Here is an 18,159-nt window from a genome sequence, read left to right on the forward strand (position 1 = left end):
ACTTTGGGAGGCCGAGACGGGCGGACCACGAGGTCAGGAGATCGAGACCAGCCTGGCGAACACAGTGAAACCCCGTCTTTACTAAAAAAATACAAAAAACTAGCCGGGCGAGGTGGCGGGCACCTGTAGTCCCAGCTACTTGGGAGGCTGAGGCAGGAGAATGGCATAAACCCGGGAGGCGGAGCTTGCAGTGAGCTGAGATCCAGCCACAGCACTCCAGCCTGGGCGACAGAGCGAGACTCCGTCTCAACAACAACAACAAAAAAAGTTACTGAATTTAATTTGAATGTTAACTCAAACTTAATCTCTAAGAGAGACTAAAAGTGCTAGTACCCCAATGATGCTAACAATCACCAGGAATAAAACAAAGCATCATCCCCTGAGAAATGAGTCTTCACTGGCTAGTTACCTATCTCTCCATTTTCCATGGCTCTAATGTCAGGCCGTAACCTGCAGTCTGTCTTGGGGATCACACTCTCCATGTCTTTGTCTACTTCATTCAAAACCATTGCAAAACTAGTAAAATTATACATCTGAAAAGAAGCAAAAGGATGAAATTAACACATGCCAAGGCATAACGCAAAACGAAACGTCCTGAAAGTAGAAGAGGGTTGACTTGACAATGACCCCCTCCCTTTCGTGGTAACAATGGTCAGTCTTTCTCAGATCACACATATCTAAATGTTTTCACCCAAATCTGCACCATCTGTGGGTATCTGTCTCAAAAAAATCTCAAAGCAGGCTTTGCAGAATAAATATCCTCTATCATGATCAACTTTAAATAGAACTCTAAGCAAAAGCCAACATTCTTTTATCTTCATTAAAATCATTTCTTGCTGGGTCTGGAGGGCTGGTACTGACTAGGCTGCATCAGCTTATATTTAATCAGGGCAAGTTTCACCGCTAAGTAGCTATTAAGCCCCAGTGAAACCTTAACCCAATACATCCTCCCAGCCGGATGCCAGAGGGATGGACAGCATGATGCACTTACGACGCACTGAGCTCAGGCAAGAAGGGAGCACCCGGGACTCAGTGGGGGCTCGGGATGCCAACCTGCCTGTCTCCATGCTGCCTGGGCTGACCCTGCATGTGCCAGGAAAGAGCGCCACAGTGCTGAACACAGACAGTGAGGCCACAGCCAGCAAGCCCAGTCTCACCTGGGCAGAATTTGGAGGCCGTGGGGCTATTCGCCATAGAAGAACGCTCCCAGGGATAATGAATACACTTTCAGAATCCGGCATTGGCATTTCATCCGACTCCTCAGAGGTGCTCATCTAGAAAAACCAACCAATGAACAAAATTTCAGTAAAAAGTTTTAAGATACAGTCAAGCACCACATCCTGATACTTCAGTCAACAACCGACTGTAAATATGATGGCAGTCCCCTAAGGTTATAGCGGAGCATGTACAGAAATCTGCTATATGGCATTTGATACTGGCATTGCAGATCAAGTAAGGGAAATGACTGATACTCAGTAACAGTGTTGGGACTTTGGCTTTCCACATGAAAAAAAAGAGATAACAATACATACACGATCTAAGTTTGTGTGAGTACACTGGATGAGGTTCGCACAATGACGAAATCACCTAATGATTTCTTAGAACATATCCCTGTCCTTAGGAAAATATATACACACTTGCAAACTGTAAACCATTGTTTATTGCACACCACTAGAATGTAAACTCCATGAGGGCAGGGACACTGTGACTTTCTAATTCTTATATCCTTACTTTGAACAGTGTGGGAAGCCAATGGATACCTGCTGAATGCCCGAGTGGGTGCTAAGAGTCTCACAAGCTTTGTGTGTTGTGCCACTTAGTGTTACCCGCATTTAAGTCATTATCATCATCACTCTTTCCTATAGGGTTTTATGTTTTTAAGGCTGTTTCCTTTTTAAAGACAAAATAATTCATTTGAGTATTTATTTTTAATATTTTTGAGATAGGGTCTTGCTGTGTTGCCCAGGCTGAAGTACAGTGGTGCAATCACAGCTCACTGTAACCTAAAACTCCTGGGTTCAAGTGAGTTTCCTGCCTGTCTCCCAAGTAGCTGGGACTACAGGTATGTGCCACCACACCCAGCAAATATTTTAAAAATGTTTTTATAGAGATGGGGGGTCTCATCATGCTTCCCGGGCTGGTCTTGAACTCCTGGCTTCAGGCAATCCTCCTGCCTCCCAAAGCATCATTTGAGTATCTACTAAGGAACTTCTGGAGGCCCAGCCACTGGGGTGTTAGAGAAGCACCGTCACTACCTGACTTTTGTGGAGCCCACACACTAGAGAGGAACAATCTGAGAACAACAAAAGGTTACACTCTTGGGGAAGTCAACTAAATGTGTCAATGGCACAAGGCCAGGAGGGATCCCGAATGCATCTGATGAAAAGAGAACTTTTCATTAGATGAAACACAGGGAGCCAGCGTTTCCTCGGGCTCCCCTCCCCGCGGCCGCAGCTATGCTACTGTTCTATGTATGTGGTCTTTATGCAACAACCCCTCGAGGAGAGGTCACGACCGCTTTTTAGACATATGGAATGAAGGCTTTGGAAGGGTAAGTCCTAGTCCCAGCATCACACAGTGAACAAATCTAGAACTCCTGCCTGAGACACATTCAGTGAATATACAGTTTACAAAATAGCACAGAGGTGACAATGCTAATGACACAAACTTCCCGCAGTGTCTGTGTTCAGGAACGAAATCCATGGTAGGCAGATGACAGGAACACAGGAACGAGAGAGACCAGAAAAGCAGTGGATGTGTGAGACTACCTGCTCTCTCCAAGAGGAAAAAAAAAACCACTTTCTCACAGACTGACCGGGAATTTAGGGAATATAAGGAATGTCCTCTGGAATTTCACCAACATTCTTGGCCATCCCCACTCTGAAGAGAGTTGGAAGGCAAGTGTGTTGTGGAGATCGTCTTTGTCAAGGAGCTGCAGCCAAGGAGTCCCAGAATCCCGGACATGCCCTTCTCAGCCCTGTCAGTGTCCTGCTGGCTGTGGAGCACAGTCGGTGCACAGTTCCCATGGGCAGGAACACCGGACGCAAAGAGGGAAGCAGAACTGTGCACACACAGCTGACGGGAAACCAAGAAAGAAAGAAACAGCCCCAGCCACAGGAAAGCAGAATGCTCCGGCCATTTAATAAATCTCTTTTCACTTTGGGAGCAAGGCTAACTCTGTCTCAAAAGAAAGTCACTCATAAATACACCTTCTGCTTTTGAGGGATCTTAGGGCTTCCTGAACTTTCACACGCATAAGAAACGTTAAAGAGCCCCAGAGACTGGTCTTCAGTAGGTCTGAGGTGAAGCTGGGCCGCCTGCATTTCTAACGAGCTCACAGATGCCGCTCAAGATGCCAGTCTGAGGAAGTGCTTTTGGCAGAAATGACTTTATCCGTCTTTACTATGAGCAGATAATATTCTGAGCCCATTATGTTTGTTAACTCATTTAACAGGTAGGTGCTATTATGGCGCCCGTGTTACAAATGAAGGCACTGAGGCAGAGAGATAAGAAATCTGGGCTTGTACTGCTCATCAGCGGTGGGGCTAAGATTCTAACCCAGAGTTTGCGCTTGGAACCATTATCTTGGTTACTGGAAAGGAATCCGTCCTCAAACAAATATTTCCTGTCCAAAGAGGTACAGTCCTCGAGCAGTTATGCCTGGAGGGAAGGGGCAGGAGTTTGCCAACCACTGGAGCCTGCTTGGGACCACGCGACAGGAAGCCATGTGCCTCCCCTACTGGGATTTTACTGTCCCACAAAGAAAGGTTAGTAAGAAGAAGACAACAGCCCAGCGATAACTCCTTTCACTACGACAGTCTTAACTTCAGTAATTTCACGATACGGAACAAGGCAACGAAACTGATGATAAGCATGAAAATGTCAGAGAGAATCTTGGAGGAAATTTTAAATCTTCAACAATTTCAACTTTCTATGCACATCAACAGGAGGAAAAGAAAATTTCTTTCGTTAAGATGAACTCCAACATTCCAAAGCTATGTGAATTAAAGCAAAGTTCCACATATAACTGCTCCACAGTTAAAAAACTGATAACGTGTCCATATCCTATACAAGCCTATGCTGAGTACTTGTTAAAGCAAATGTCTGATCATTAAAAAGAGGAAAGTGATATGCATTAGCAACAAGGAAGAAGAAAGTCAAATTGTGACCCTAGAACAGGCCAACTCCAAAAGGATTAGTACACATTGAAGAATCCAGTTATCCTTTGATACCACCTGACAGGATGTTCACCTGTTTGCTGTTCTTCTTCTCTTCTGTATTTTTCTTATCATTTTTTTTGTAAGCATCAAACGTGGCAGGGTCAACACTGTATAAACATTCAGTCCACTTCCCATAGAGGGCACAGAGCTTCTTCTTGCTGGCAAGAAAAACTGATGTTTAGTTAACAAACCAGTGTTTGTTTTTTTTAAAGCTGACAGCACCTGGTATTCCCAGATGGTCTCCCATCCAAGTCGTAAACAAGCCTGACCCTGCTTAGCTTCCAAGAACAGATGAGATCAGGCGTGTTCAGGGTAGCATGGCCATAGACTGTTTTGTTGCAATTGAATATTACTATAAAGGTGTGTATGAATCAGATTTTCTATTTTGTGTATGTGTGTGTGTGAGGGAGAGAGAGAGAGAGAGAGGGAGAGAGAGAGAGAGGAAGAGAGAGGAAGAGAGAGGAAGAGAGAGAAAGAGAGAGAGAGACAGAGACAGAGACAGGGTCTCACTCTGTCACTCAGGCTGGAGTACAGTGGTAGAATCATGGCTCACTGTAGCCTCAACCTCCTGGGCTCAAGGGTTCCTCCCACCTCAGCCTCCAGAGTAACTGGGTCCACAGGCATGCGCCACCACGCCTGCCTAATTAAAAAAATGTTTTTTGTAGAGACAGGATCTCACTATGTTATCCAGGCTGGTCTCGACTGGCTGAAGCAATCCTCCCCACTCAGCCTCCCAAAGTGCTGGGAATACAGGCATGAGCCACTGTGCGCAACCAAATCAGGTTCTTTAATGAAACACACTTCCTTGTAGACGAAAGATTTTTCAACTTATTAGAATGCTTGTTTCCTAGGTTATGGCAATGTTTTTTGTTTGCTTTTTTTTAGATGGAGTCTTGCTGTCACCTGGGCTGGAGTGTGGTGGCACAATCTCGGCTCACTGCAACCTCCACCTCCCAGGTTCAAGCAATTCTTCTGCCTCAGCCTCCCAAGTAGCTGGGATTACAGGTGCCCACCACCATGCCCGGCTAATTTTTTTGTATTTTTAGTAGAGATGGGGTTTCACTATGTTGGCCAGGCTGGTCTTGAACCTGACCTCGTGATCTGCCCACCTCAGCCTCCCAAAGTGCTGGGATTACAGGCGTGAGCCACCGCGCCCGGCTGACAATGTATTTTAATACCGACATTTTATCTAGTGAACAAAATCTATACTATTCAACATTTACAATGGAAATTTTACCTTTTATCTTGAATGTAGCCTTCAACTTTGTGTAATTCCTTACCAAAAAGGCCACATGGCTTAAAATTCAACACACATTTGTCCCCAGTCCTATAAAGAAAATATTAAGTTCAGATGATCATTTATTACCAAAGCAGCAGTACAGAAAAATAACTGTGATAACTTTTCTAGCAGCAGCTACTATTTACGGATTTTCTCTGTGTGCCCGGCTCCACACTAAAGTGATCATGATCAATCCTCGATTGGTAATCTTCCCACCGTAAAGAAAAGGGATGTGAGGTGCAGAAAGAATACGTGACTTGCCTAAGGTCACAAAGTAGAATGGGAGCCCAGCTCTTTCTAGTAACTCCTACGCCCCGTCTCCTTGGCCCCCACTAGACAAAGGAAGCAAAACGAGCTGAGATTGGAATTAAGGTTCACAGAAGCCGGGAAAGCTGGGTTCACCCAGTCTTCCCTAATCAGAGACTTTAATGAACCCTCTTTATTAAATAAATGGGCTTCCAGTCATTCAAGAATTATATTGCCTGATTTCTTTTCTTTTCTTTTCTTTTTTTTTTTTATGAGATGGAGTCTTGCTCTGTCGCCCAGGCTAGAGTGCAGTGGCATGATCTTGGCTCACTGCAACCTCCACCTCCTGGGTTCAAGCAATTCTCCTGCCTCAGCCTCGTGAGTAGCTGGGATTACAGGTGCCCACTACTACACCCGGCTAATTTTTATATTTTTAGTAGAGACAGGGTTTCGCCATCTTGGCCAGGCTGGTCTTGAACTCCTGACCTCGTGATCCACCTGCCTCGGCCTCCCGAAGTGTTAGGATTATAGGCGTGAGCCACCACGCCCAACCTATATTGCCTGATTCTTAAATTTTCATCAGCCTGTTCTAGAGCTTTTCTTTAAAGACAGACAAAACCAAGAAACCTGAAGTCCACTAAAACTGCTTGATGAAAACTGAAGGAATGAAGTACCCCAAGGTGCCTTACTTGTGGTTTATGATCTCCACATTGCCGTACTGTTCGATCCACAGTTTACCCACAATGATATTATGCACACAGCAGGTGGGATTTGTCCATGTATATGCCTCATTGTGTCTAAAAAACAAAACCAAACCCAGAAAAATAAGTGAGAGGTATATTTTGTTTAAAAAGTACACTTGCTCCAAATGCCATTACTCAGAATAACAAACCAGGCTGCTTGAGGTAACTAAGTTCTAAGACTTTAAAAATTCTATTGATGTTAACTCACCATAAAATTGGGATCATTTGCCCATTCTTGTTTCTTGAAAGGAAGTAACAGCTTAAGAAAAAATTCTATACTTCCACCAAACTCCAAATAAACTATGTACATAATCATTTCAAGCATTCAAAAGTGTCATGAAACATTTTAAAAAGCTGAAGTAGAAACAGAAAATAAAGTCTATTTAGCGCTTTCTAGAGAAAGTACCCTCCAGCTCACCAATTCATCTATGTGAATAAACTCCCGACATTTTATAATCCTATATACCCTGAGGAATAGAAATCATTCTACCATAAAGATACACGCACGTGAATGTTCACTGCGGCACTGTTCACAATAGCAAAGACCTGGAATCAACCTAAATCCCACCAGTGATAGACTGGATAAAGAAAATGTGGCACGCAGACACCATGGAATACTATGCAGCCATAAAAAAGAACAAGTTCATGTCTTTTCCGGGAATATGGAGGAGCTGGAGGCCATTATCCTTAGCAAACTAACACAGGAACAGAAAACCAAATACCACATGTTCTCATTTATAAGTGGGAGCTAAATGATTCGAACTCAAGGACACAAAGAAGGGATGAACAGACACAGGGGCCTACCTCAGGATGGAGGTTGGGAGGAGGGAGAGGATCAGAAAAAATAACTATTGGGTACTAGGCTTAGTACCTGGGTGATGAAATAATCTGTACAACAAACTCCTATGACAATAGTTTACCAACAGAACAAACCCACACATGTACCCCTAAACCTAAAAGTTAAAAAAAAAAGAAAAAGTTTTATTATTATTATTATTATTACTTTTTATTTTTTGAGACAGAGTCTCGCTCTGTCACCCAGACTGGAGTACAGTGGTGTGATCTCGGCTCATTGCAACCTTCACCTCCTGGGTTCAAGCGATTCTCCTGCCTTAGCCTCCTAAGCAGCTGGGACTACAGGTGCCTGCCACTATGCCTGGCTAATTTTTGTATTTTTAGTAGAGACGGGATTTCGCCATGTTGGCCAGGCTGGTCTTGAACTCCTGACCTCAGGTGATCCACCTGCCTCGGCCTCCCAAACTGCTGGGATTACAGGCATGAGCCACCGCTGCACCTTCATATATTCGTCCTTAGATATGTGTTTTTTAATTTACATAAGGTAAAGCTCATCAGGTCTATGCTTGTACAGATCTGTGTAACCACCACCAACACAATCAGAATCCTAAACAACTCCTCCACCCACAAACACTTCGCTCATGCTTCTCCTGGTAGTTAAACCTTTCTCTACTCCTAATCCCTGGATCTCCAACCCATTCCTTATCCCCAACAACTGATCTGTTCTCCATTGCAATAGTTTTTCCTTTTCCAGACATCATATAAATGTAGATTACCTTTTGAGATTAGCATCTTCAATTTGTATCATGCACCTGAAATTCATCTGTGTTGTTCTACGTATCAATCTTTGCGCTGAGTAGGATTCCGCCGTATGGATGTGCCACCCTTTGTGTGACCATTCACCCACTGAAGGGCAGGTGGGCTGTTTTCAGTGTTTGGTGGTGATGAATAATGCTACTATAAACATTTGTATACAGCTTTTGGGAAGAAAGTGAGTTTCCATTTCTCTAAGGTAAATACCTAGGAGTGGTATTGCTGAGTCATGTGATAAACATAAGGTTAACTATATAAGAAACTGCCAAACCATTCTCCAGGGTGGCTCGACCATTTTACACTCCAACACCAACAATACACAGGTTGAACATTCCAAATTTGAAACTTGGAAATCTGAAATGCTCCAGAATCGGAAACTTTTTGAGCACTGACATGACACTCAAAGGAAATGCTCACTGGAGCATTTCAGATTTTGGCATTTTGGATTTGAGATGCTAAACTGGTAGGTATAATGCAAATATTCCAAAATCTGAAAATATTCAAAATCCAAAACACTTCCGGCATATTTTTATAAAGGGACACTCGACCTGTATGAGATTTCTAGCTCTTCCACATCCTTGTCAGCACTTGGGATTGTCAATGTTTACAATTATTTTGGTTTTAGACATTGTAATAGGTTACGGCTATCTCATTGTGGTTTCAACTTCGTAGTTCTCTAATAACTGATGCTGTTGAACATCTTTTTACATTTCTATTTATTTATTTTTAGAGATGAGGTCTTATTCTACCATCTAGGGTGGAGTGCAGTGGTGGAACATAGCTCACTGCAGCCTCGAACTCCTTGGCTCAAGCGACCCTCCTGCCTTAGCTTAGCTATGACTACAGGCCTGTGTCCCCATGCCTGGCTAAATTTATTTTATTTTTTTAGAGATAGAGTTTCACTGTGTTGCCTAGGCTGGTCTTGAACCCCTGGCCTCAAGCAATCCTCCTGCCTCAGCCTCCTAAGTAACTGGAATTATAGGTGTGAGCCACTGCAATCAGCTGACAGCATCTTTTCATGCACTTATTTGATACATATATATATATGTATCAAATATATATATATATATATATATATATATATATGTGAAGTATCTATTCACATTTTTCGCCCCATTGGGCAAAATAATTTTTTATTGTTCTTTTTTTTGTTGTTGTTCCAGAGACAGGGTCTCACTCTGTTGCCCAGGCTGGAGTACAGTGGCGTAATCATGGCTCACTGCAGCCTCGAACTCCTGGGCTTGAGATATCCTCCCACCTGAGCCTCTCAAGTAACTGGGACAATAGGCTCATGTCACCAAACCTGGCTATTTTTAAAATGTTTTAGTAGAGACGAGGACTCACTATGTTGCCCAGGCTGGTCTCAAACTCCTGGGCTCAAGTGATCCTCCCACTTCAGCCTCCCAAAGTGCTGGGATTACAGGCATGAGTCACTGCGCCTGACCTTATCATTTCTTATTGTTGAGTTTTAAGAATTCTTTATATATTGCAGCTACAAGTCCTTTGTTGGCTATATGATTTGCAAATAATTTTTACTATTCTATAGCTTATCTTTTCATTCTCTGAACAGTATCTTTCAATATAAGGTTTTTAATTTAATAAAATCAAATTTATCACTTTCTGTCTTCCATGGGTTGTAATTTTGGCATCATATCCATAAGAGTTCTTTGCATAATCCAAAGTTGTAAGATTTTCTCCTACGTTTTCTTCCAAAACCCTTAGTTTTGCATTTTATTTTAGCCTATGATCTATTTTGAGCTGATTTTTGTCAAAGGTGTGAGGTCTAGTTTGAGGTTCATTTTTTAACATATAGATGTCCAACTGCCTCCATAGCACAGACAGTTGTCTGTGGAAAGGACTATTCTTCTTAGCAGTACTGCCTTTGCACCTTTGTCAAAAATCAACTGACCACATTTCTGCGGGTCAATTTCTGGATTCTCTTCCCTGTCGCATTAATCTATGCAGTCTCTACTTTGGCCACCACCACACTGTCTTGATTACAACAGCTTTAGAGTTAAGTCTTAAAATTGGGTAGTGGGAGTCCATCAATTCTGCTCTTCCTTTTCAAAAGTATTTTGGCTGTTCTCTGTCATTTGTCTTTCCATACAAACTTAGAATCAACTTCTCTGTATCTGTTAAAAATCATCTTGGGATTTTGATTTGGATTGTGTTCAGTGAGGGGTGAACCGACATCTTAACTATAATTGAGGCTTCCAAACAAATCCAGACACAGTGTGTCTCTGCATTACTCAGATAATCCTTGATCACTTTCAACAGTATCTTGTAGTTTTCAACATACACATCCTGTACATATTTCAACATCTGCATTCTGCCATTGAGCCTATCCCAGTTATTATTACTATTCTATCACTATAGTTTTAGTACTAAAATTTCCAAAAATACTTTTTTTTTTTTTTTTTTTTTGCTAAAATGTCTTTCTACTCATTTGAGAGCGTCCACCTTTCTCTGGTGGAGCTACTTTACATCTCGGATACGAATGACAGTATCTGGGTCAACTTTGGACTGGAGTCTGTTGACTGCCTTTTCTATTTTAGTTTGTTGAGATTTTCCTGTTTCTTGCTATGCTGAATGATTTTGGATTGTATTCTGGACACCTAAATATTATAAGACTCTGTCCTCTTAACCTCTTCTGGAGAATACTGATAAAAATTTTGTTTTAGTAGGCAATTAACAGAGTTTCAGGCCAGAAGTCCTGACTCTCCTCCTGTGGGCTTTGATTCCAGTGTCAGTTTAATTTTCAAAGCCTCTGTAGTGCTGCTCAGATCTACCCCTCAATAGCCATCCAGGGACCTGGATCTCAGGCCACACAGTATTTCAGATCCTGAGGCCCTTGTGGAGCCTTCTGGGTCATTTCAGTGCATGCGTGTAGGGAGGAGCTGAGGAACTCATAACACAGCTTTAGGGGACCCCCTTTCTTGAGCTCCCTCCTCTTTGTGGTTTCCCTAACACTCTTAGACACCAGGGGGCGCTTTCTCTCCCCTCGGGCTGGCAAGCTGGGGTTTGAGCCTCTCTGCTCTGTCTTGTATTTCCCACAACTAGGTCTTCCTCTGGGGTAAAGGGGTAAAAGAAAAGAAAGAAAAACAAGTAACAGGGATTCTCTCACGCTCTTTGGACCCCAGGGGTTCCTTTACTCAGTCCCTCTGGCCAAAGAGAAGGACTCTGAGTTTGAGGTACGTGTGTGATTGCCACAGCCACCATTGCAGCAGGAGTGTAGCTACAGACCCTAGGGCTTGCTTTGGGGCAAGGCTGTGAGACAAAATTGAAACAGGATTTCCCCTATTCTCTACTTCCTGCAAGGGTATCTTTCTATGTCCTTTAATTAGAAAGAGAGAGTTACTCTTAAAACATTTTCGGTCTGCCTCCAGTTCCCAGTTCTGCAATTTGCTGCTCTGATTCTAAGCCAGAAATGGGAGAAATATATAAAACCAGTAAACTCACTGCCATACTGGTCTTCAGGTTTTGATTTCTCTCCCCGGTCTGCCTGCTACTATCTACTTTTCAGAGTCCTCAGGTTGTTGCTTTGTCTTCTGTCTGGGGTTTCTAGTTGTAATCAGTGTTAAAGAGATAGGGGATCGTATGCTTATTCTATCCTAACTGGAATTAATTGTGGATTTAAAGCTAATCTTGCAAAAGAAGAGCACTCCCAATTTATCTAACGCCTAACATGTGCCACACAATTGTCATTTCATTATTTCTCAAAGTGAATTCATTTTGAAAGATCTGTAAACAAAACATTGGCACAAGGATATAAAAAAGCATGTTTCATAAGAAATGTCATGAAGCAATTAACTTCATCCATCTTAAAATAGATCCAAACACCAGAGTCAAACATCAGGTTAAACTACTTACACATATCCAGATTAATTAGCAATGGCTACTGCCATGTTTCTCAAATTCTTTTACACAGAGGTAGACAGTTTGCATTATATGAAAGCTGTTTCTTTTTCTCCAGCTTTTGAACAATAAGGTCAGCTGAGTGTGCATGTCTACACTTACAGGTAGGTATACGTGAAAAGAGTTTAATGGCTTGATTAGAACTCACTCAAGGAGCTCCAAGGTGATGGTTCCTTTGGGTTCTGCTTCTACACTCTTCCCCCAGAATTTCAGTTTGGGATAGATTGAGCCATGAAAGATGAAGTCATTGTTTAATCCTTCAGCATGAAATGCACTGATTGGTGGGTGATGGCTGACCTGTTCGGAGATGAGTCTAAATCCAAGGTCATCTCTTAAGATTAAAAAAAAAAAAAAAAAGCAACATTATAATTAACTCTATCATTAAACATGTACATAATTGCCCTTTCAAAGTAAACAATTCTTTTTTTGTTGCTGTTGAGACAGAATCTCGCTCTGTCGCTCAGGCTGGAGTGCAGCGGCATGATCTCGGCTCACTGCAACCCCTGCCTTCCGGGTTCAAGCAATTCTCCTGCCTCAGCCTCCTGAGTAACTGGGAATACAGGCACCACTACCCCTGGCTAATTTTTGTATTTTTAGTAGAGATGGGGTTTCATCATGTTGGTCAGGCTGGTCTCGAACTCCTGACCTCGTGATCTGCCCGCCTCAGCCTCCCAAAGTGCTGGGATAACAGGCGTGAGCCACTATGCCCAACCAACAATTCTTTATTCTCCTTGCAATGAAACAACTAATTTCTATGAGAAATTATACAAATGCAAATTATACAAATGCAACCCACACCACCAAATCCAATGTTGTAACGCTAGCTACTTGAACAAACTAAAATAAAGAACACCCTGACGAATTTGAATGACTTTGTGTCCACTTTCAAACATCTAGGGAATCAATGAGATCAAAACTTGTGCAGAGAAGAAGAGGAACACATAGAAAAACTAAAGCCAAATAAAGTCCCTTAATCATGTATAAACAACACACAGGCTAGCTCAAGCAAACAGAACTGCACTTACAGATGCAGTCATTGGCTTTATGCAAACAATAGATACTTATGCTAATATCTTTTATTTATATTTTTTAATAAAGAGATATTTTTATAAGAGGGCCTCACTGTTGCCCAGGCTGGAGTGCGGTGGCTAATAACAGGTGCAACCCCACCACTGACCAGCACGGGGGTTTTGAGCTGCTCCATTTCTGACCTTCCTCTCCTGGGAGGTCACCATATTCATGCTAAACTTAGTGCGGACACCTGACCAGCACAGAGCACTACAGCCCAGAGCTCCTGGGCTCAAGAGATCCTGCTGCCTCAGCCTCTCAAGTAGCTGGGACTATAGGCCTGTGTCCCCATACCCAGCTAATATATCTTAAATGATTATTTTTAAAAACTCGATCATGTCTTATGATCTACATAAGGAGAAAAGGAGGGTGATTAATCCTATGTGATCAGGAATACAAAAATCCTTGCAGTTATTTTTTTAATGGTAGCTTTTATGTATGTTTCAATATTTTTGACAGTCTCTAAAATAATAGCTATCCTAGAAACAGACATCAAAATCGTTAACTTGCTCCAGTCCTATGTAATTGTTATTGGTGATGACCAATACATATGTATTTCTCCTCTTCATCTGCAAGGCTACATAAAGCATGCAAGTGAAAAGCCTCACCGCACTAATTCATAAGTCTCTCCCAGCAGTGGGTTGAAAGGCTTTCCAGTCCGCTCCCACTGAGAAGCAACGGCAGATACAGCAAACGCAGCTACACACTGTGGGACAGAGCATGAGAACAAGTCAAAAACAGCCGAGCTCGCACCACATTCTTTTAGGAACTGAAATTTTGCCGAAGACAGTAATTTACAGAATTATTTTGAGGAGTTTAAGTACTTTGGAGTTTTAATATGGCTCTAGCAATGGGACACGGAAACCTGGATATTCAGAATGAAAATAACTTTCAGTCACTTCCTATAATGACTGGTTATTCCCAACCATGGTTTTCATCACACTCTAACAGTGCTACAGATTCTCTTAAGGACTTTCAAAAAACCCTCAAGTCCAAAGTTACCTTTAATTCATTTAAAATTTTTTAAAAGTATCACACTCCAGGATTGGGGAAAGAGATATAAAACTCCACAACTTAATTGGTGTTAAGTCCACTGAGGTTGGAAAATGCTGATTTATATAAATGCAAGGACAGAAAGACTCAGTTTAGAATGCTATTGTTTTGCTGAAGGAGAACAATGTGTCCACTATACTCTGCCTCTAACTAGTCCACCCATGTACAACATATAAAATCTTCCATCTAAAAAATTAAAAAGTGCAATTCCTTCCTGTCTTTTAACATATAGCAATGTATATATATTTATATACCCAAGTAAGCACAAACATATTTTTCTACTTTATATGTGTGTGTGTGTTAACAACTTCTTGGAAATACCCTGAGAAAGTCTGAAAGAAGAAAGGTTGAATTCTTCCCCTAACACAATGCTACTTTCTCAACTAAATATTTAGCAAAAGCCCCCTAATATCCAGGTTTGCTTACGGGCCACCTCCCGCTTCTCCTGCAATACTCATCGGTCTTTGCACGATGGTGTCGCCCTGACCAGAGGACACTCCAGACGTGCGGACTGAGCTTTGATAAAATTGCCCAACCTCACATGGAATTTAACATTAATTGTGTGAATGTGTGTGTGTGTGTGTTCGGGGCTGGGTTGGTAACGAGGTCTCTCAGAGTGAGACCTTTTCCTCCCTTGGCTCCTACCTGCATCCTTTCCACAGGATCAGACAGTGAACTGGCCTTGTGGATGAGGTAAGTATGCTCCATGTATTCAGTTAGGCGCTGTAGGAAGCTCAGAGGCTCATTAAATATAACTGGCATCGTGATCTTGGATAGTTCCTATTGAACCAGAAAATTGAAAGTGTTATGTCCCATATACATAACAAACAAAACTATTGTTATCTTTACATAACATCCTCCTGGAAAGGACAGAACAGAAACTAGCAACCCATGAAATTTCTTCAGTATTGGTTCAATTTCACAAAATCTTCCCAGAGCACCTAATACCGTGGAGTGTATCCTTCTAGGTCTTGAAGGAGGAAATACAAAGACTGCCCAAACATTCTCCGTGGCTCCAGGGAGCTCACTGTCTGCTGGGGAGCATGAGCGATGACTCTTAGTCTGCCTTGCATCAGAATTAGGAAATGGGAGACAACGGCAATGGAGACAAACAAAACTCTTCGTAGTGGTGGTAAAATAATTAACTGCAGGGCCATTAATTCCTGGAGATGGCTCCAATGCCTTGAGTTCCTTCATAAGCAAACCGTTGAAAACCCCTCCCCTGTCGACTTAAGCCTCACCAATCAGAACCGCCAAACTAACCTCTATCTAGGGACGTTACGCTTTCACCAATATGAATATACTTTTTGGCTCCCTCAAAGAACACCTTCTAAAAGCTCCCCTTCCTGCCTTCTCAGTGGAGTGTGGAACAGCTTCAGGTCTGGAGCTGTTCAAGTCATGAATCACTGTCTGTTCAAATACATGTGTGAAAATTTCAATATGTTTACATTTATGTTGTAACAATGGGCTAAGGATTAACCACTCATACCATTTTTGTGAGTAATTTTCCAAAACAAATTTCACAGCTTTTGAAACGACAATGAAATGAAATGATGCGACAACACCGAGCTTATCTGAGCACACCAATCTAGTATAAATTATGGGCTAGGGTACTAGCAGGCTACGGCATATTTTACAGAATAGATTTTAAATTCTGTCTGCCAGAATGCTGCTATCACAATCAACTCTCAAAAATCATTTAACAGTTAGGAAGCTTCCGACCTCAACTGCAACTGTTCAATTCTGTTTACCATGTGCCACCAGCAAGCAATATTCTGGTGAGGCCTTTACAAAATTCATTAAGTAACACACCTATCTTGGTATTTACTGGAATATTCTGACGATCTTCCCAATCTGCTATCAACCATTCCCTTGGGAATCAGGTCTTTCATGAGGGCTGCTGGCGGTCATGTGGGCAGGTGAACAGTGCTGAGGTGCAGTCAGGCTGAATGCCACCTGACTTACCTGACTTTTCCCCCTAAATATCCATGTTCCCACTGAGATTGTCAATTAAAAATAATGCAACCTTCACAGAACTGAAACTGGAACGCATTCAAAGAAAATAAGCTCTGTAGTCCCAGCTACTTGAGAGGCTGAGGCAGGAGAATGGCGTAAACCCGGGAGGCGGAGCTTGCAGTGAGCTGAGATCTGGCCACTGCACTCCAGCCTGGGCGGCAGAGCGAGACTCCGTCTCCAAAAAAAAAAAAAGAAAAGAAGCTCATTCATTATCATAAAATACTGCAGAAAACACACAGACATCTAACAGCTCAGCTTAATTAAAAGAAATGGTAATTTTATTGCTGCATCATTGGGGAGATGAGGGAAAACAGGAATGTATATAGAGAAATAAAGGAAGGCTCAACTACATATACTCTAAGAGCTCATTAAACCCAGACATTCACTACTGGGGACAAGTAAAAAAAACTGGGACTGCCAAGGCTTGTCTTTACTGAAATGCCCCAGGCTTGCTTTCTTCTATTTTTCTTTTTCTTTCTTTCTTTTTTTGTTTTTTGAGATGGAGTCTTACTCCGTCACCCAGGCTGGAGTGCAGTGGCACAATCTTGGCTCACCGTAACCTCTGCCTCCCAGGTTCACACAATTCTCCTGCCTCAGCCTCTGGAGTAGCTGGGATTACAGATGTGCACCACCAGACCCAGATAATTTTTGTACTTTTTTAGTAGAGACAGGGTTTCACCAGGTCAGGCTGGTCTCAAACTCCTGACCTCAAGGGATCCAATCCTCCCACTTCAGCCTCCCAAAGGGCTGCAATTACAGGTGTGAGCCATAGCACCTGGCCTTCTATTTTTCAACAAAAACTATCATTATTGTTTTTTTCTATTAAAAAAACTAATTGGGAAATACATAACTATCTTAGTATAAAATATAATATTGAAATAAAAACATGAAAATGTCTCTTTACTTCCCTTTCCCACTCCTCTCCCCAGACACAAAACAACAGCAACACTTTGGGATAAAGACCTATGTATTCACACACATATGCATACATACTCCTGATTTATATTCACACTGAGAATTTTTTTTTTTTTTTTTTTTTTTTGGAGGCAGAGTTTTGCTCTTGTCACCCAGGCTGGAGTGCAAAGGCGCGATCTCGGCTCACTACAACCTCCACTTCCCAGGTTCAAACGATTGTCATGCCTCAGCCTCCCGAGCAGCTGGAACTACAGGCGTGCAGCACCATGCCTGGCTAATTTTTTTGTATTTTTAGTAAAGACGGAGTTTCACCATGTTGGCCAGGCTGGTCTCCAACTCCTGACCTCAGGTGATCACCCACCTCAGCCTCCCAAAGTGCTGGGATTACAGGCATGAGCCACTGTGCCCAGCCAAAATTTGTTTGTTTTAATGCATGATGTCAGCTCTATGTATTGACTCATTACACTTTCACTGTGTTTTGGGGATCTTTTAGCAGGGTGTTATACACATGTAAGGTACATACATTGAGTCAAGTTCTTTCTAATCACAGGATAGTGTAATGCTAAGACCACCGAACCAGATTGAGTTCCACTGCTGGGTTCACCATTTACTAGCTGTGTGGCTTTGACCAAGTTAAACCCTGTGCCAGTTTCCTCATCAATAAGTACTAAGCGCTAATATAATAGTATCTATCATAAAGCATAGTTCTGGGCACATTAATAATGCTAGATGTGTTTGTTAAATTTAAAACAACATCCATATATGGACACACTGTGAACTATTTAATCATATATCTTTAAGAATACAGGCAAATAGGGATTTTAAGTAGATTTCTCTAAAGTGGACTTTCTGGGTCAAAAGCATGCTCATTTTAATTTATTTTATTTATTTATTTTTTTACAGACACTACCAAGCTGAATGCTTTCCAAAACAGCTTAACCAATTTATACTCCCACCCATGGTGCATGACAGTCAACATCTCTGATGCTAAAAGAGGTGTATTACTCCCACTTTGTTCCTTCTGGCATGTTTATGCTTTCATTAAACACATATTTAACTGAGCACCTACTATGTGTCAGGTACTGCAGCAAAAGCC

General features: G+C 42.1%; 1 protein-coding gene and 1 pseudogene across 3 annotated transcripts in view; both read right to left on the bottom strand.

Annotated features, from left to right (window-relative positions):
- The window catches only part of OSBPL1A (oxysterol binding protein like 1A), a 225,833-nt gene that overhangs the window by 4,432 nt on the left and 203,242 nt on the right, over positions 1-18,159 (bottom strand). For all 3 annotated transcript variants that reach the window (XM_025365016.1, XM_025365017.1, XM_025365018.1), the window contains 8 exons: positions 14,778-14,912; positions 13,688-13,785; positions 12,160-12,342; positions 6,435-6,542; positions 5,458-5,547; positions 4,252-4,378; positions 1,158-1,274; positions 410-533 (listed from right to left, as the gene is read on the bottom strand). In XM_025365016.1, coding sequence (XP_025220801.1) covers positions 410-533; positions 1,158-1,274; positions 4,252-4,378; positions 5,458-5,547; positions 6,435-6,542; positions 12,160-12,342; positions 13,688-13,785; positions 14,778-14,912 — 982 coding nt within the window. The remainder of the gene's footprint in view (positions 1-409; positions 534-1,157; positions 1,275-4,251; positions 4,379-5,457; positions 5,548-6,434; positions 6,543-12,159; positions 12,343-13,687; positions 13,786-14,777; positions 14,913-18,159) is intronic.
- LOC112611783 lies at positions 4,431-4,549 on the bottom strand (annotated as a pseudogene).

This window comes from Theropithecus gelada, chromosome 18 (genome assembly GCF_003255815.1).
Source record: "Theropithecus gelada isolate Dixy chromosome 18, Tgel_1.0, whole genome shotgun sequence".
NCBI lineage: Eukaryota > Metazoa > Chordata > Mammalia > Primates > Cercopithecidae > Theropithecus > Theropithecus gelada.